The sequence below is a fragment of the Haematobia irritans genome, chromosome 3 (genome assembly GCF_050003625.1).
Source record: "Haematobia irritans isolate KBUSLIRL chromosome 3, ASM5000362v1, whole genome shotgun sequence".
NCBI classification, from domain to species: domain Eukaryota; kingdom Metazoa; phylum Arthropoda; class Insecta; order Diptera; family Muscidae; genus Haematobia; species Haematobia irritans.
Genome location: NC_134399.1, coordinates 213,427,616 through 213,448,934, shown reverse-complemented (window position 1 = coordinate 213,448,934; position 21,319 = coordinate 213,427,616). Strand labels below are relative to the sequence as shown.

At 28.2% G+C, this 21,319-nt stretch overlaps 1 protein-coding gene across 6 annotated transcripts in view; it reads right to left on the bottom strand.

The window, feature by feature from the left end:
- Positions 1–21,319, bottom strand: part of Adar (Adenosine deaminase acting on RNA) — a 379,994-nt gene that overhangs the window by 201,034 nt on the left and 157,641 nt on the right. For all 6 annotated transcript variants that reach the window (XM_075302731.1, XM_075302730.1, XM_075302729.1 and 3 more), the window contains 2 exons: positions 7,200–7,284; positions 3,702–3,856 (listed from right to left, as the gene is read on the bottom strand). In XM_075302731.1, coding sequence (XP_075158846.1) covers positions 3,702–3,856; positions 7,200–7,284 — 240 coding nt within the window. The remainder of the gene's footprint in view (positions 1–3,701; positions 3,857–7,199; positions 7,285–21,319) is intronic.

Below are 21,319 nucleotides of genomic sequence, written 5' to 3'. Positions count from 1 at the left end.
AAATAGAGATATGATTGTTGATGGCCAGCCGTCACACACACACTAAGGGGGTTTTGGAAATCAGCAAGAGAACAGATCGAAAAAAAAACCGCACAAAACTACCAATGATAAAATATTGATTTGTTTGTTCTCATTCATGGCCATTCCGTTTGTCACGTATGGTAAATATTATATAAAAATTTATTTACAATTCAATCCAAATCAATTGTATAAATTTTTGTATTGTTTGGTTCCTTTACTAGCATTGGATGGAAATGTTTCGAAATTTGATTAAATAAAAATTCGTATACAAACTTCATGGATGGAATGTATATAAATGAAAATTGTTCGTTAACGTTGCCAGATAATTGGGTTAAACAAAGTGTTGGCATTAGTATGGCCAAATATTGTTCGAAGTTATTTTCCATATTTTACTATGGTCAGTGTTGTGACGCTGGAAGTCGGTGCCCCTCGTATAATTAATAAGAGTATGGCCAAATATTGTTCGAAGTTATTTTCCATGTTTTATTATGGTCAGTGTTGTGACGCTGGAAGTCGGTGCCTCTCGTATAATCAATAAGAGTAATCAAAATATAATAAAAATAAAAAACAAATTATTATTAAATTTTTAGTTATAAAAGTGAATTTTAAATATTATTTTATAAACTAATTCCCAAACACCTATCATAAGTAATTAGAGTAAACAACCGTTATAAACCAACAACTTAACATGTGAGCATCACCTCTTACGCATGCTGGGAAAAAGTATAAAAGGCAGGCAGTGTATGTGATCTGGATCTGTCGGTCGGCAGCAGTCAAGGAGGTAACATCATCTAGATAAGTGATCATCGTAGTAAATTGTTTGAATGGTAGAATATTGGAGAGGGAAATGAAGGTAAAGTAAATAATTAAGCTAGAGGTATGCGATCATTCTAGTCACGTGTTCCGACTTCTTCTCATCTTTCCCAGAGCTAGGTTAGGTGGCAGTCCGATGTATCAGGCTCACTTAGACTATTCAGTCCATTGTGATACCACATTGCTGAAGTTAGGTTAGGTTAGGTTAGGTGGCAGCCCGATGTATCAGGCTCACTTAGACTATTCAGTCCATTGTGATACCACATTGGTGAACTTCTCTTTTATCACTGTGTGCTGTCCGATTCCATGTTAAGCTCAATGACAAGGGACCTCCTTTTTATAGCCGAATCCGAACGGCGTTCCACATTGGAGTGCAACCACTTAGAGAAGCTTTGAAACCCTCAGAAATGTCACCAGCATTACTGAGGTGGGATAATCCACCGTGGAAAATCTTTTTGGTGTTCGGCCGAAGCAGGAATCGAACCCACGACCTTGTGTATGCAAGGCGGCCATGCTAACCATTGCACCACGGTGGCTTCCCAGAGCTAGAGGTGTGCGACCACTCTAGCCACGTGTTCCTATATTTCCTTCTCCTTTCCTATCCGATAGCTAGAGGTGTGCGACCACTCTAGCCACCTGCTCCTAGATTTCATCCGCCTTTTCTCTTTCATAGCTAGAGGTGTGTGATCACTCTAGCCACGTGTTCCCTTTTCCCCTCATCCTTTTCCACAGGTGGAGGTGTGCGATCACTCTAGTCGCGTGTTCACTTTTCCCCTCATCCTTTCCTTTTCCACAGCTAGAGGTGTGCGACCACTCTAGTCACGTGTACCCAACAACCTCTTACCATTCTACAGACAAAAAAATTTTTTTCTGATTCAATCACGAAATTAATTGATCCAATTAATTTTTAATTGAAATGTCTTAAATCACAGAAATGATAGTATCAATTAAAAAATTAATTGAAGGTCAATTTAAAAGTTAATTGATCCAATTAAAAAATTAACTGATACTATTATTTTTGTGTTTGATTTTTGTTTCAATTAAAAAATTTGTTGAATCAATAAAATTTTTAATTGAATATTTTTTAAAACTCAATTAAAATTTGAATCGGAAAAATTTTCGTGAAATTTTTTTGTGTGCACAGCGAGAGGTGGGCGATCACTCTAGTCAAATGTCCTCTTTTCCCCTCATACTTTCCTATCCCCCAGCTAGATACCACATTGGTGAACTTCTCCCTTATCACTGTGTGCTGTCCGATTCCATGTTAAGCTCAATGACAAGGGACCTCCTTTTTATAGCCGAGTCCGAACGGCGTTCCACATTGCAGTGCAACCACTTAGAGAAGCTTTGAAACCCTCAGAAATGTCACCAGCATTACTGAGGTGGGATAATCCACCTCTGAAAAACTTTTTGGTGTTCGGTCGAAGCAGGAATCGAACCCACGATCTTGTGTATGCAAGGTGGGCATGGTAACCATTGCACCACGGTGGTGAACCATCTTCAACACTTCTACGTTTATGAGATATATGTTCCAAACATCCTCAAATTTATGGAATTTCCCATAACGGTGTCCCCAACTCAGAAATGCATACCCAATTTAGGCAAAAGCCCCAATACTGGCAACATTTGATTAAAAAATAATTAAGTTTTCTTTTTAACAATTTTAAATTAAATTAAAAAATATTATATTATTACATATAAAAATTACGATAATGAAATTGTTCTATTTCTGGCAACTATGGCCCCAACTCAAAAATGTTGGTAAAACTCCCCAATACCGCTGAAAATTTTTGTTTAACAAAAACTTTTGGTAAAAAATTATGTTTATTTGTAACTGTTTTAAAACTGATTATTAAGTATAAAAATTACGAAAATAAAATTGTTAAAAACAAATCCCCGTATTTCTGGCAACTCTGTCAAATATTTTAAAAGCTTTTAAAAATAGTTGCAAAGGCTTGTCGCAAACATCACGTGCACCATAAAAGTGTTTCTATTATATAGGTTTTTTGCAACAAATATCGCCATAAAACTACAAAAGGAAATATCCAACAATAGCTAAAAGGAAGCTAGCAAAGAGCGCTACAGCAAACCTAAATTGAAAATAGTATCCATAACCATAAAAGAAAATCATCAAATTCCGGTGGCAACACAGCAACAAAAAAAAAACTCAAGTAACAAAAATTGTTGCAGTATAAACCTTTTTTTCGCAGCAATGTTTACGCTTTTATTTGCTGCCTTAGTGGTGGCAAAGCAGGCGTATCCTTTTTTCTTGTTTTGTGGTTATTCCTTTTGTGTTTTGATTTTCGTTAGCCGTTGCCTTCATTTAAATGTGCAATAAAACTGGAGGAGGACTCTTTGGTAAACTATTTTTATATCTCTTTTGTCGTCATTGTAATCGTTAGAAAATGCACAAGCCAAAAGTGATTTATGATTTGTAAGGACATGAAACAACAACGACGACGACGACTACACTTGAAAATAAAAATCCTCTTCAGGACATTATTACTGGTGTGGGGGAGAGTCGAGAACAATAATGGCATAGAGGATATGGTAAATTCCTGATGATGTAAGTTAAAATATTTCCTCTTCACTTCACTTTCTCCAGGGATATCCTTAGGATTTTTAAAATTCCCCTAATGAATGATTAATGGTAAAGAAGTAAACCTTCATAGGCCTCTATGTATCTCTCTCTCTCTGGAAAATCGACCACAAAATTTAATTACATTTCCGAATGATCTGGGTCAAGTCTATTTCTATTCACAGAGTTTAAGACTTGCGGTAATATGGTTTAGAAAAAAAATTAAAACATTTTCTTTAACCCAATTCAATAAATAAGTTTAATAATAAAATTAAATTTCTTCACTTACCTCTACTGAAATTGTGAAGAGTGGTGCATGAACTGGACCAGTCTGTGATTCCAATTTATATACCAAACCATGTCGTAGCTCATTTAACATAGCCACTGTGTTTTTCGGTTGTGGTACACGTTCCTTACTGGTTCTAGGTTTCTTTTTGGGACTTCCTAAAAAAATTAATTAAAAAAAAATAATAAAAGAATAAAATTAGAAAACATTTATTATGAAGTGTAGGAAATTTTCGATAGAAATAAAATTTTCTATAGAACAAAAAAATTAGACAAATTTTTCTATAGAAATAAAATATGCAAAAAATTGTCTACAGAAAAAAATTGACAAAAAATTTTAATAGAAATAAAACTTTGAGAAATTTTTCAGAAAATTTTCGATAGAAATAAAACTTTCACAAAATTTTAAATAAAAAATAAAATTTTGAGAAAATTTTGTATAGAAATTTTTTATATAGAAATAAAATTTTCAGAAAATTTTCGATAGAAATAAAACTTTCACAAAATTTTAAATAAAAAATAAAATTTTGAGAAAATTTTGTATAGAAATTTTTTATATAGAAATAAAATTTTCAGAAAATTTTCTGAAAATGTTCTATAGAAACAATATTTTGATAAATTTTTCTATAAAAATAAAATTTTCAGAAAATTTTCTATAGAAATAAAATTTTCAGAAAATTTTCTGTAGAAATAAAATTTTCAGAAAATTTTCTGTTGAAATAAAATTTTCAGAAAATTTTCTATAGAAATAAAATTTTCAAAAAATTTTCTATAGAAATAAAATTTCAGAACATTTTCTGTAGAATTAAAATTTTTATAAAATTTTCTAAAGAAATACATTTTTCAGAAAATTTTCGATAGAAATAAAACTTTCACAAAATTTTCTATAGAAATAAGATTTTGAGAAAATTTTGTATTGAAATAAACTTTTGAGAAATTTTTCTATAAAAATAAAGTTTTTAAATTTTCTATAGATATAAAAATTTCAGAAAATTTTCTATAGAAATAAAATATTCAGAAAATTTTTTATAGAAATAAAATTTTGAGAAAATTTTCTATAGAAATAAAATATTGAGAAAATTTTCTAAGGAAATCAATTTTTTTTTTCGACAAAATCTTCTACATAAATAAAATTTTGAGAAAATTTTCTATAAAAATTTTTATTTTTAATATTTTCTATAGAAATAAAATTTTCAGAAAATTTTCTATAGAAATAAAATTTATTTTGAAGTGAATTTGAATTCATTATGAAGTGTAGAAAATTTTGACGAAATTTTCTAAATAAAAAAAAAATTGACAAAATTTTCTATAGAAAAAATTTTCAGAAATTTTTCTATAGACATAAAATTTTCTGAAGTTTTTCTATAGAAATAAAATTTTCAGAAAATTGTCTATTGAAATAAAATTTTCAGACAATTTTCTATAGAAATAAAATTTAGAGAAATTTTTCTATAGAAATAAAATTTTGAGAAAATTTTCTATAGAAATAAAATTTTGAGAAAATTTCCTATAGCAATAAAATTTTCTATAATTTTCAAAAAATTTGTTATAGAAATAAAATTTTCAGAAAATTTTCAGAAAACTTTCTGTAGAACTAAAATTTTTATAAAATTTTCTATAGAAATAAAATGTTCAGAAAATGTCCCATAGAAATAAAATTTTCAACAAATGTTCTAAAGAAATAAATTTTTGAGAACATTTTCGATAGAAATAAAACTTTCACAAAATTTTCTATAGAAATATTATTTTGAGCAAATTTTCTATAGAAATAAAATTTTGAGAAAATTTTCTATAAAAGTAAAGTTTTTAAATTTTCTATAGAAATACAATTATCAGAAAATTTTCTATAGAAATCAAATTTTCAGAAAATTTTCTAAAGAATTCAGAAAATTTTCTATAGAAAAAAAAATTTGAGAAAATTTTCTATAGACAATATTGAGAAAATTTTCTAAGGAAATCAAATTTTGACAAAATTTTCTATAGAAATAAAATGTTGACAAAATTTTCGATACAAATAAAGTTTTGAGAAAATTTGCTATAAAAGTTTTTAAATTTTCTATAGAAATAAAATTTTCAGAAAATTTTCTATAGAAATAAAATAAAATTTTCAATAGAAATAAAATTTTCAGACAGTTTTCTATAGAAATAAAATTTTGAGAAAATTTTCTATAGAAATAAAAAAATTGAGAAAATTTTCTATGGAAATCAAATTTTGACAAAATCTTCTACAGGAATAAAATGTTGAGAAAAATTTCTTAAAAAATCAAATTTTGACAAAATTTTCTATATAAATAAAATTGTCAGACAATTTTCTATAGAAATATAATTTTCTATAGAAATAAATTTTGAGAAAATTTTATATAGAAATCAAATATTAAGAACATTTTCTATGGAAATCAAATTTTGAGAAAATCTTCTATAGAATTAAAAATTTGAGAACATTTTCTTAGAAATAAAATTTTGTCAAAATATTCTATAGAAATAAAATTTTTAAAAAAATTTGCATAGAAATACAATTTTCAGAAAATTTTCTAAGAAATAAAATTTTAAGAAAAATTTTATAAAATAAAATTTTGAGAACATTTTCGATAAAAATCAAATTATGACAAAATTTTCGATAAAAATAAAATTTTGACAAAATTTTCTAGAGAAATAAAATTTTGAGAAAATTTTCTATAGAAATAAAAATTTGAGAAATTTTTTTTATAAAAATAAAATGTTGACAAAAATTTCTATAAAAATCAAATTTTGACAAAATTTTCTATAGAAATAAAATTGTCAAACAATTTTCTATAGAAATAAAATTTTCAGATAATTTTCTATAGAAATAAAATTTGAGAAAATTTTATATAGAAATAAAATATTGAGAAAATTTTCTATGGAAATCAAATTTTGACAAAATCTTCTACATAAATAAAATTTTGAGAAAAATTTCTTAAAAAATCAAATTTTGACAAAATTTTCTATAGAAATAAAATTGTCAGACAATTTTCTATAGAAATATAATTTTCTATAGAAATAAAATTTGAGAAAATTTTATATAGAAATAAAATATTGAGAAAAAGGAAATCAAATTTTGAGAAAATCTTCTATAGAAATAAGATTTTCAGAAATTTTTCAATAGAAATGAAATTTTGCCACAATTTTCTATAGAAATAAAATTTTGAAAAGAATTTTTATAGAAATAAAATTTTCAGAAAATTTTCTAAGAAATAAAATTTTGCCAAAATTTTCTATAGAAATAAAATTTTGAGAAAATTTTCGATAAAAATCAGATTTTGACAAAATTTTCTATAGAAATAAAATTTTGAAAAAAAATCTATAGAAATAAAATTTTGAGAACATTTTTTATAAAAATAAAATTTTGACAAAAATTTCTATAGAAATAAAATTGTGAGGCAATTTTCTATAGAAATTTATTAATTTTTTTCTGAATTAATTTCCCTTAATAAAATATCTCTTAATTATATTGCGTAAGCAAACAAAACTTTTTTTGACATACCTGAATACTTGGATCCTTCATAACGACGCTTGGATGGTGATTTGCGACTGTAACCGTTCATGTCGTATGATGGTGTTAGCACGTTCTGTAAAGATAGGAAACAATAAAATTAAAGTTAAATTGAATCTTTGAATGAATGAGATATAAACGAGATTTTATTTAATAATTTTTACTTTTTATGAGGGTCAGCCATACAAAGCAATGACAAAAAAAATATCTACAGACCTTGAATATAAATCGGCTGGCATCGACAAAGGATAACACCAATCGAAAATATAAAAAAAAACCATGGGCGTATGGGCCATACCACAATAAATGGGAAACTGATATACAAAGAAAAAAGTTTGTATTTCTAAGGAGTGTTGTCAGAGATCCTTTGCAAAATCATCAATATTAAAATTATAATGAAATTTTAACAAAATTAGTTTTGTATTTTCTCATTCATGATTCATCCATGAATGACCCGTACAGTACAATTGCTATCCTCAATTTTAAAATACAATTGGACCGAAGCGAAAAATCATTTCCTTGTTTGAATTACGTTTGATTTCCTTCGTTCAAGTTGACATACACACACAAACGAGTATTTTTTAATTCCAATTGCAATGCATGTGTAGTTGTGCTTGCAATACAATTTCCGCTTCCGTTTGTTGGTAAAACTGAGTAGTAATTAATTAAATTTTTCAATGTGTTGGTATATGTTTTAGTGTAAATTAATTTTACTCTGCGATATTTCCTTTTTTTGTGCTAATTTCCATGCACATACATTCGCCATGTCAAATAAAATGAGAGCTTCAACAACACATTTATTTTCTCCTCCACAAAGAAACACCCTCTCACACTATCACCCTACATGCCTTTAGATATGGCTCTTTTGCGTAGAAAGAATTATTAGTTTTTAATACTATTTAGTTTTTGACCACACAAATTAAAAACTAATCATTTTAGCCTAAAATTGGAAGGAAATATTTTGGACTGTTGATGTGTTTGGGTGTGCGTGTGTGTGTGCATCAGCATACAACCAATATTTTATGAATATTTAATGAATTATTTTAGCCACTTTGTGGTATAAGTTTTTCAGCATGTGCCACGGTGATAGCAAGTTTTTGTGATTTTAATTTGAAATTTATAGTTGGCTTTAAATAATTGATTTTTCAAGTTTTTCTAAATATTAATTTTTAGTTGACATCATAAATTAGCCATATTTAATTGGAAATTGTGACGTTTTATAATTGCCATTCGTTGTGTTAAAATTTTTGGAAACTTCAATGGTGATTAACTAAATTGTTTGCTTATTTAAGCTAAATAAATAAGCTCATTAAAATTTTATTTCTATAGAAAATTTTCTTAAAATTTTATTTCTGTAGAAAATTTTCCTAAAATTTTATTTCTGTAGAATTTTTTTTTTTTTGAATTTTATTTCTGTAGAAATTTTTTTTTAAATTTTATTTGTGTAGAAAATTTTCCTAAAATTTTATTTCTATAGATATATTCTATAATTGTTTGTTAAATCCAACATTTTTAACTAAAAAGTTAATAAAAGACCATCCATGTCTCACACTCATTACACTTGGGTAAAAAAAAACAACACTACTAAAAAGGTCTCGCAAAGTCGTTTGTGAATATACCACCGAAAGACAAATCATTAAAGGCCTAAAGTTTCATTGCAAAGCCATCATAGAGAGGCATATATACTTTTCTTAAAGCCAAGTTTTTTCTTCTGCCTCTGCCTCCAGCTATATCATTTTGTAAATGCATACAAAATAAAAAAAGTCTCCTTTGTGAACTTTTTAAGTGTGCTGTGCTTCGCCAGTTAGAAATTAGATTGCTTTAAAAAGTCATGAGTTCTCAAAGGGACGAAGGATGTGGAAATGCATACGTGTTCTTGGATAGCCATACAAAATTATGGCAAGTTTTTTTTCTTCATGTTTGGCGCCAAAACGACAATAACTAAAAGTCTTGGGAATCACGTACTCAAAAGTGCAAAGACTAAGACAGGAAAAAGAGCTGTATGTAGACATGTAAGTAATGACAATGCCAAGTACGGTGTTGTCTCTACGTCGACAGAAATTTGTGCTGACTCTCTTTACGATGTCGGTTTCTTATAAAGGATTATACAAAATTAAATGTGTTTTAAAAATATTTCTTTATTGCATTTTTGTTTAAATTTTGCAAAAATTAAAAAAAAATATATGTAACACGTGATTTCTATACCATATAAGCCTAAAAGTAGGCATTGCTTTTGTGTGTTTGTGTGTGTTATCACCAACCGCCTAGAAATAGGCTACACATTTTCATTTATAGCAGAACATTGGTGTGTACATGTTTTTTTTTACACTTTCTCTACCTCTTACATTGTTTTGAATATTTATTACTTTTTTCGTTTTGCTCACTGGCGAGTACATTTTGCGCAAATCGGAAAATGTTGTTTAAAAGTTGTTGTGTGGTTTTTACCACATCTCACCATTGTTTCAATTTGTTCCTACATTTTGTTTGTTGCAAGGTATGAGGTATTATTATGTATTCTCGTACACCAACAACTTGGCCAAGTATTTTTTTTATATGGCTGTTGCAATAATTTTATTCAAGTGTAAAAACGTTTTAACTTGGTTAACATAAAACGCCAGCAATACAAAAAGCCTCGGCCAACAACAACAACAACCACAACCATATAAGCATTATTCCTACCATAAATCAGGACATGCCATAAAATATAAGCGAGCGAGTAAGTAGAATGGGTTCTATGCGCTTTGGTACTACAACTAAGGAGAACCAAGAGAGAATTCGGTTTTGCAAAAATTCCAAAGAGAAAGTATAAGTAGTATGTCCTTTTTCAGCCATCACTTTTCCTATTCCTCCCCTAAGGAGTTTTGTATTTTTTTCCCCGTGCACTTATCCTATGCCTTATGGGTCTTGAGTTTTTCTACTCAACGCTAACCATAAACAAACAAAACTTTTTCTTCCTCTGTATAAATAGCCAGTCATTGAAAAGATTGCGGTTAAAAAATGCTTGGAATTTTGTACGCTTCAACGCAATGCAATGAAGCTTTTCCCCTATATTGCCAGAACCATTTGGTAAACAATTTTAAATATAAACAAATAATTTAACATTTTGCAACTGTAGGCAAAGTGACGAGGGACTCATCAGTAAGGAATAACTTTCGGCTTATTCATCCCCGTGAAACCATAAAATTCAATATTCTAATAAATTGAAGCCTATTGCTAGGCTAACCAGCCGGACTTCGCTTATATATAAGAACAAATTTGTTATCTTAATTCTTATGCCTTTGAGAAATGAGAATGTTCAAAAAGGATTCTTAACACTAATATCATGTTTCCATGATGCGTATATGGGTGAGGATGTATATTGAAACCATAAAATACCAAACGTATAGCATACTTATAGGCTCAAAAGGGAAAATATTAACATTGTTGTATTGGGTTAGGGTATGTTAGGTCAGTGCCACATTAATAGGAAATTCGCACACTTTTTCCAAGCGATCATACTTTTGTAGGACTTTTTTGTTTAATCACTTAATGATAAAATAAAATATTGTGACATTTTAATTACTTCTTTAGTGCAATAGTTTTTTAAACATTTGATCCCGAATGCTTTAAAATTACGTATGTGACTGGTTCTTTAACATAAAACGAAAACAAAATTGGATTTCAAAATTTTTTTCTTTTCATAAAATATGAGCCATGGTTTAGGCTAAGTTTAAGTGCCAACCCTCTTTATTTCACACTCACTCAGTCCATTGTAATATTCATTCTAGTGATATCAAGCGGATAATTGTGACGCCTAAAGGTAGGCAAAGTTATTTTTCAATGGTCGATTTTGCCAAATATTCCTCTCCAACCAAGAGGTACTTCAAAAATTCTCTATAGAAATAAAATTTTAACAAAATTTTCTATAGAAATAAAATTTTGACAAAATTTTCTAACAAATAAAATTATGATAAAATTTTCTATAGAAATAAAATTTTGACATAATTTTTTATAGAAATAAAATTTTGACATAATTTTCAATAGAAATAAAATTTTGAAAAAATTTTCTATGGAAATAAAATTTTGACAAAATTTTGTTTGGAAATAAAATTTGGACAAAATTCTCTATGTAAATACAATTTTTACAAAATTTTCTATAGAAATAAAATTTTGACAAACTTTTGTATAGAAATAAATTTTTAACAAAATTTTCTATGGAAATAAAATTTTTACAAAATTTCCATAGACATAGAAATAAAAATAGACATAGAAATAAAATTTTGACTAAATTTTCTATAGAAATAAAATTTTGATCAAATTTTCTATAAAAATTAAAATTTTGAAAAAATTTGCTCTAGAAATAAAAATTTTGACAAAATTTTCTATAGAAATAAAACCTATGACAAAATTTTCTATAGAAATAAAATATTTACAAAATTGTCTATAAAAATAAAATTTTGACAAAATTTTCTATAGAAATAAAATGTTGACAAAATTTTCTATAGAAATAAAATTTTGACAAAATTGTCTATAGAAATAAAAGCTTTGACAAAATTTTCTATAGAAATAAAAGCTTTGACAAAATTTTCTATAGAAATAAAAGCTTTGACAAAATTTTCTATAGAAATAAAAGCTTTGACAAAATTTTCTATAGAAATAAAAGCTTTGACAAAATTTTCTATAGAAATAAAATTTTGACAAAATTTTCTATGGAAATAAAATTTTGACAAAATTTTCTATAGAAATAAAATTTTTACAAAATTTTCTAGAGAAATAAAATTTTGACAAAATTTTCTATAGAAATAAAATTGTATCAAAATTATCTAGGAGAATAAAATTTTGACAAAATTTTCTATAGAAATTTAATTTTGACAAAATTTTCTATAGAACTAAAATTGTGATAAAATTTTCTATAGAAATAAAATGGTGACAAAATTTTCTATAGAAATAAAATTTTGACAAAATTTTCTATAGAAATAAAATTTTGACAAAATTTTCTATAGAAATAAAATTTTGACAAAATTTTCTATAGAAATAAAATTTTGGCAAAATTTTCTATAGAAATAAAATTTTGACGAAATATTCTATAGAAATAAAATTTTGACATTTTCTATAGAAATAAAATGTTGACAAAATTTTCTATAGAAATAAAAGCTTTGACAAAAATTTCTATAGAAATAAAATTATATCTTGGCAACATTTTCTATGGAAATAAAATTTTGACAAAATTTTCTATAGAAATAAATGGTCGATTTTGCCAAATATTCCTCTCCAACCAAGAGGTACTTCAAAAATTCTCTATAGAAATAAAATTTTAACAAAATTTTCTATAGAAATAAAATTTTGACAAAATTTTCTATAGAAATAAAATTTTTACAAAATTTTCTATAGAAATAAAATTTTGACAAAATTTTTTACAGAAATAAAATTTTGACAAAAATTTTTATAGAAATAAAATGTTGACAAATTTTTCTATAGAAATAAAATTGTGAAAAAAATTTCTATAGAAATAAAATTTTGACAAAATTTTCTATAGAAATAAAATTATGATAAAATTTTCTATAGAAATAAAATTTTGACATAATTTTCTATAGAAATAATATTTTGACATAATTTTCAATAGAAATAAAATTTTGACAAAATTTTCTATGGAAATAAAATTTTGACAAAATTTTGTATGGAAATAAAATTTTGACAAAATTTTGTATGGAAATAAAATTTTGACAAAATTCTCCATGTAAATAAAATTTTTACAAAATTTTCCATAGAAATAAAATTTTGACAAAATTTTCTATAGAAATAAAATTTTGACAAAATTTTCTATAGAAATAAATATTTAACAAAATTTTCTATGGAAATAAAATCTTTGACAAAATTTTCTATAGAAATAGAATTATATCTTGGCAACATTTTCTATGGAAATAAAATTTTGACAAAATTTTCTATAGAAATAAAACCTTTGACAAAATTTTCTATAGAAATAAAATATTGTCAACATTTTCTATGGAACTAAAATTTTGACAAAATTTTTTATGGATAAAAAATTGACAAAATTTTTTATAGAAATAAATCTTGACAAAACTTTCTATAGAAATAAGATTTTGAAAAAAGTTTCTATAGAAATAAAACATTGACGAAATTTTCTATAAAAATAATATTTTGACAAAATTGTTTATAGAAATAAAATTTTGACAATAATTTTCTAAAGAAATAAATTTTTGGCAAAAATTTTTATAGAAATAAATCTAGGCAAAATTTTTTTAAGGAAATACAATTTTAAAAAAATTTTCTATGGAAATAAAATTTGGACAAAAATTTTCAAAAAATTAAATTTTGACAAAATTTTCAATGGAAAAAAATTAACAAAATTTTTTACAGAAATAAATCTTGATAAAATTTTCTATAGAAATAAGATTTAAAATGTTGGCAAAACTTTCTATGGAAATAAAATTTTGACAAAATTTTCTGTAGAAATAAAATCTTTGACAAAATTTTCTATAGAAATAAAATTGTGACAAAATTTTCTATAGAAATAAAATTGTGACAAAATTTTCTATAGAAATAAAATTGTGACAAAATTTTCTATAGAAATAAAATTGTGACAAAATTTTCTATAGAAATAAAATTGTGACAAAATTTTCTATAGAAATAAAATTTTGACAAAATTTTCTATAGAAATAAGATTTTGACAAATTTTCTATAGAAATAAAATTTTGACAAAATTGTCTATAGAAATAAAATGTTGACATTTTCTATAGAAATAAAATGTTGACAAAATTTTCTATAGAAATAAAATGTTGACAACATTTTCTATAGAAATAAAAGCTTTGACAAAATTTTCTGTAGAAATAAAATCTTTGAAAACATTTTCTATAGAAATAAAATTGTGACAAAATTTTCTATAAAAATAAACTTTTGACAAAATTTTCTATAGAATAAAATTTTGACAAAATTTCCGATAGAAATACAATCTTGACAAAATTTTCTATAGAAATAAAAGCTTTGAAAATTGTGACAACATTTTCTATGGAAAGAAAATTTTGACAAAATTTTCTCTGGTTCTCTGGTTAACATCAATTACTAGGCATTTTTTTTGTAATGTGACACATGTCGTGTCAACCATATTACAGATTGTCTTTCTCTCTCAAATATTTCCAACAGGATATATTTGAGGATTGTAGGGAGTAATATCCCAGTATTGTGTGTGTGAGGTGAGAAAAAAAATGTAAATAATTTTTTATTTAAAAAAACACGTTCTATCTAACATGCAATCCAAAAATAGAAACTAGAAGTAAAGGGTGATTTGTTAAGAGCTTGATAACTTTTTAAAAAAAAAAAACGCATAAAATTTGCAAAATCTCATCGGTTCTTTATTTGAAACGTTAGATTGGTCCATGACATTTACTTTTTGAAGATAATTTCATTTAAATGTTGACCGCGGCTGCGTCTTAGGTGGTCCATTCGGAAAGTCCAATTTTGGGCAACTTTTTCGAGCATTTCGGCCGGAATAGCCCGAATTTCTTCGGAAATGTTGTCTTCCAAAGCTGAAATAGTTGCTGGCTTATTTCTGTAGACTTTAGACTTGACGTAGCCCCACAAAAAATAGTCTAAAGGCGTCAAATTGCATGATCTTGGTGGCCAACTTACCGGTCCATTTCTTGAGATGAATTGTTCTCCGAAGTTTTCCCTCAAAATGGCCATAGAATCGCGAGCTGTGTGGCATGTAGCGCCATCTTGTTGAAACCACATGTCAACCAAGTTCAGTTCTTCCATTTTTGGCAACAAAAAGTTTGTTAGCATCGAACGATAGCGATCGCCATTCACCGTAACGTTGCGTCCAACAGCATCTTTGAAAAAATACGGTCCAATGATTCCACCAGCGTACAAACCACACCAAACAGTGCATTTTTCGGGATGCATGGGCAGTTCTTGAACGGCTTCTGGTTGCTCTTCACTCCAAATGCGGCAATTTTGCTTATTTACGTAGCCATTCAACCAGAAATGAGCCTCATCGCTGAACAAAATTTGTCGATAAAAAAGCGGATTTTCTGCCAACTTTTCTAGGGCCCATTCACTGAAAATTCGACGTTGTGGCAGATCGTTCGGCTTCAGTTCTTGCACGAGCTGTATTTTATACGGTTTTACACCAAGATCTTTGCGTAAAATCTTCCATGTGGTCGAATAACACAAACCCAATTGCTGCGAACGGCGACGAATCGACATTTCACGGTCTTCAGCAACACTCTCAGAAACAGACGCAATATTCTCTTCTGTACGCACTGTACGCATTCGTGTGGTTGGTTTAATGTCCAATAAAGTAAACTGAGTGCGAAACTTGGTCACAATCGCATTAATTGTTTGCTCACTTGGTCGATTATGTAGACCATAAATCGGACGTAAAGCGCGAAACACATTTCGAACCGAACACTGATTTTGGTAATAAAATTCAATGATTTGCAAGCGTTGCTCGTTAGTAAGTCTATTCATGATGAAATGTCAAAGCATACTGAGCATCTTTCTCTTTGACACCATGTCTGAAATCCCACGTGATCTGTCAAATACTAATGCATGAAAATCCTAACCTCAAAAGAATCACCCTTTACATATGGCAAAGAAACGATGAGCACACAAAATCCAGGAAAGCCCCTGCCAAACCAGAAGTTATAGACTTTGATAAATTGTTTTAAACAATCTACTCTTATTGGAAAATAGGATTTTGCCACGTCCTGCTGTTCCTACTGCAAGTACAACAGCACGTTGCCTACATGAAATTAGGCTACTGAGAAATATGTTTTTCTATTGGTTTGTCGGTGAATGCAGTATTTCTTCTACTTTCCTACCAAGATTTGATAACAGAAAAAAATGAAAAACCTTATTGGCAAATGAAATGGAATAAATTTTGCTGAATGTGCTGGTTATAGGCAATCATATTGATTGATATGAACCACACAAAAGGATTCAACTGCAATAGGAAGAGCAAATATTTGTTCTGCTTATTTCTGAAGGCATTACCCTTAATGGGAGTTGGCTGCTATAGAATATATTGGAACTTTAGCATATTTTAGGAACTAAAACATGTGTCAAGTAAAGCGGTATTTACTTATTTATACACGGAAAGAAATAATACTTCCCCTTCCGAACAAAATTTTGGGCAACAAAAAAAATGCTGTTGCTATATCACAGTAGGCTCGAAATCTACTAAAAGTGGATTTGAAATCCTTTGGTTAAAAGGTAAATGACAGTTTAAATCTACAAAAAGATTTTGGAAGTGTATTATGAATGAAGTATAATATTAAATAAAACCAAGTTTATGACGAATGTTGCAACGATTGTCTCCAATCTTTTTGTTTTCTTACAAGAAAACGTCATTTGTCTGAAAATTTAATTTCTCGAAAACAATCTCTTCTGTTAGTGTACAGTTCAATAAAATTAAATAGCATGGAATTTAAATGAACTAAAAAATTTTTAAATAATAAAAAAAATATTAAATATTTTTTTGTTTTCTTCTTATTAGTCAGATTAACTTCCTTCATAGGTTGGAAGTTAATCTGACTAATAAGAAGAAAACAATAAATATTTAATATTTTTTTATTATTTAAAAATAATTTAGTCTTTATAAATTAAATATTATCAAAAAATGATTAAAAATAATTGAGTCATTTATCAAGATCTTTAATCATCTTTGTCTTCCAAGCTAGAATAATACTTAATTATGAAATAAAGGTTGTTACTTTTCTTGAAGGTTTTTGCTTTTGTCGAGTTTTTATGATTTTGAATGTATTTAATAATTTTTAATTTATTTTTAATTGAATTGTAATTACAAATTCAAAGAAATTTCATTTAATTGCTCTTAATAAAATTATATAGAAATTCTAGTTTATTTAATATTATTTAATTCTTCAAAAATTTAATTCTTGAAATATTTAATAAATACGGGTTTATTTGCTCTAAACCACAATATTTCATAAAAAGGAGAATTTCGTTTGTCTACAATTTCATTTCGGAGGAGAATATTTTTTCTTTGGTTGGAATAATATTAAACCAAATAATGTTAAATATTTAAATTTAGTATAATTTTATTTAGGATCATAAAATTTACCTTTGCTTAATTGAAACTAAATTTTAGTTATTATTTAATTTTATTTTTAATAATTTTGTTTTTTTATGAATTAATTTAAATATTATATGGATAAATTAAATCATAGAATTAAATTAAAATTTTACCGAATTAAATATTATTAAATAAAGCTATAATTTTTTTAATTTAGTTTTTTAATTTAATTTACTTTTTGTCATATGTCAAAACGATTAAAATTGTTTTTAAATTTATTCAATTAAATTAAATAAAAATAATAGAATTAAATTTTCTATAGAAATAAAATTCTGACAAAATTTTCTATGGAAATAAAATTTTCTAAAGAAATAAAATTTTGACAAAAATTTTCAAAAGAAATTAAATTTTGACAAAAATTTTCAAAAGAAATTAAATTTTGACAAAAGTTTTCAAAAGAAATTAAATTTTGACAAAATTTTCTATGGAAATAAAATTTTGAAAAAAAAAATAAAATTTTGACAAAAAAAAAATAAAATTTTGACAAAAAAAATTCAAAAGAAATGAAATTTTGACAAAATTTTCTATAGAAACAAAATTTTGACAAAATTTTCTATAGAAACAAAATTTTGACAAAATTTTCTATAGAAATAAAATGTTGACAAAATTTTCTAAAGAACTAAAATTTTGAAAAAATTTTGAATGGAAATAAAATTGTGACAAAATTTTCTATAAAATAAAATTTTGACAAAAATTTTCTAAAGAAATAAAATTTTGACAAAATATTCTATGGAAATAAAATTTTCTAAAGAAATAAAATTTTGACAAAAATTTTCAAAAGAAATTAAATTTTGACAAAATTTTCATAAAATAAAATTTCGAAAAAAAATTTCTATGGAGATAAAATTTTGAAAAAAATAAATTTTTGACAAAAATTTTCAAAAGAAATTAAATTTTGACAAAATTTTCAATGGAAATAAAATTGTGACAAAATTTTCTATAAAATAAAATTTTGACAAAAATTTTCTACAAAAATAAAATGTGCACAAAATTTTCTATGGAAATAAAATTTTGATACAATTTTCTTTGGCCAACATTAACCCTCTAATGCCCAATGCCGCCTTTAGGCGTGCTTCATTAAATCAGGAAGTTTTTAGTAAAACGCACCTTAAGAAAATAAAACTAGGTAAAATAAAAAGAAATTAAATAAAAAAATCAAATTAATTAAATACTATTAATTTTTGTGATTGACTTTTGTTTTAATTAAAAAATTTGTTGAATCAATTAAATTTTTAATTGAATTTTTTTTAAGACTCAATTAAGATTTTAATTGGAAAAAATTTTGAATTGAATTTTTGAATTTTTTTCTGTGTATTAAATAATAAAAGGATAATTAATTATTATAAAATTTCATTTAAAATAAATTAAAAAACTTTTTATATATTGAATTTAATAGAATAAAATTTGTTTCATATAATTCATACAGTTTGACTCAATTAAGACTTTAATTGGAAAAAAATGTGAAATTTTTTTCTGTGTGTTAAATAATAAAAGGATAATTAATTAATTATTATAAAATTTCATTTCAAATATATTAAAAAAAAAAAACGTTTTATTTATTGAATTTAATAGAATAAAATTTAATTTTTTTTCATATTATTAATACAGCTTTAATTTAATAGATTAATTCGTAAATTTAATTTAATTAAATTAAAGTATATGTATAGTAGATTAGGTTAGGTGGCAACCCGATGTATCAGGCTCATTTAGACTATTCAGTTCATTGTGATACCACATTGGTGAATTTCTCTCTTATCACTGAGTGCTGCCCGATTCCATGTTAAGCTCAATGACAAGGAACCTCTTTTTTATAGCCGAGTCCGAACGGCGTTCCACATTGCAGTGAAACCACTTAGAGATGCTTTGAAAACCTCGGAGATGTCACCAGCATTACTGAATTGGGATAATCCACCGCTGAAAAACTGTTTGGTGTTCGGGCGAAGCAGTAATCGAACCCACGAGCTTGTGTATGCAAGGCGGGCATGCTAACCATTGCACCACGGTGGCTCCCTAACCAAGTGGTTCTCTTGTGCTCGTCGACTATCTTACTAATCTCTAGATTTAGTTCTCTGATTCTAGGATCAGCAGGGTTAGCACGACGGCGTTCGTCATGCTCGTCTGCGAGTGCCGCCGCTTCGGCTGGGAAGTTGGGCCTCACTTGGACAATTCGACCAGCGGGTATGAAGCGAGCGGCTGCTGCGTTGATGATGTCCCGGAACGCCCTCTGGGCAACATGTACATGAGAGGGGGACGGGAGCTTACTGAAGCGGCGATCGGGGTATTCTCTAAAGCCTTCCCAGTTGGCTTTCTTTTGATTGATAAACGTCAGGCGTTCAGAGTTTATGAAATCGGAGGGTCGGTTAATGGTGAGAATTATGGGGAGTTGGTCCGATCCCAATGAAATGAAGGGTTGCCAGGAAACGTCTTTTACCAGACCAGGCGACGCTAAAGATAAATCTGGCGAACTGCCGCAGTCACCCATAATTCTCGTTGGGACCTCTTCGTTCACCGTGCAAAATGTGGAGTCATCAATCTGCTCTGCCAAAGCTATGCCTCTCTGGTCATTACCTAGGAGTGAATGCCAAAGTTCATGGTGGGCATTAAAGTCTCCTAGAACCAATCGGTTATGCCCGCACAATAGCCACTCAATGTTTGGGCAATAACCTGGAGCACAGCTACCAACCGGCGGTATATACACATTGTATAGTTCTATATCGGCAGCCCCAGACTTGACTGCTACCCCCATACATTCCATATACGGGTCACTAGTGTCTGGCACAAGCGGGATAGATCTATACTGCACGGAACGGTGTATTATGAAAGCCAGGCCACCACCTCAACTTCTTGTGCGATCCTTTCGAAGCACATTGTATCCATGACAATGGCGTAGGCTACATGTGGAATTCAGCTAAGTCTCCTGGATCGTCGCGACCCTTATCCTTTTGCGATTCATAAAGTCCACGATTTCGCTAATCTTACCTCGGAGACCGTTGCAATTAAATTGCAAAAGCGATGCACTATCCGGAACTGGAACAACAATATTGGGTGTAAGATGCTGAGACGGAGAATATTGTTGTATGGGAGATGTGGGGGGGTCGCATAATCAGACGACCTACTGCTGCTATCGCTGGCACAGCATCCTGCCACGTAGTGAGTATGACTATACTCCCGCAGCGATGTTAAGCCGGAGCAGTTCCGGTAATGCACCCACTCCAAGCACCGGTTACACCTGACCGAAACCGAACGGTGGTGGATCAGGTTTCGGCAGACTGAACAATACCATGATCCGGGGTTCTCCTCTATCCCGGCTCGGACCAACAGCAAACGGAGAAGGCTCCCCGGGATGCACCTTCTCCAACACAAAAAGACGGACGAAACAACACGTAGACTGATGTGGCAGCCGCTGGCCAATGGATGGGGTCCATTGGGTCAATCCGGTACACAGAACCCGCCGCCGTGGGATTGAGTATATACAGTAGTAAGTTCGGCCGGACCGAATCTTAAATACCCACCGCCATGAATCAAATCGAATAGTTTCCTTTGAAAATTTCAGGGGGTTTGCTGACAGATATTCTCCCAAGCAGAGCAGTTCAACTAGTACACTTCCCGAAGATAAATTTAAAGACTAGATCAGATTCTAAATTTATAAGAACCACTTATTGTTTGAGTTTTAGAGGAATCATAAACATCTCTTGTAAGTGTGCAAGAAAATGATGAAATAACGCCTCCAAATCGGGAGGTCGGTTTATATGGGGACTATATCAAAACTTGGACCGATATAGCCCATCTTCGAAATTAACCTGCCTGCAAACAAAAGACGAATCTGTGCTAAATTTCAGGACGAAAGCGCCATTGTTGAAGGCTGCTTATATCATCTTAAAATTTCTCTCTGATCAAGAATATATACTTTATATAATCAGAAATCGATATTTCGATGTGTTACAAACGGAATGACAAACTTATTATACCCTCGTCACCATTCTATGGTGGTGGGTATTAAAAACAATACATCTAATTTTAC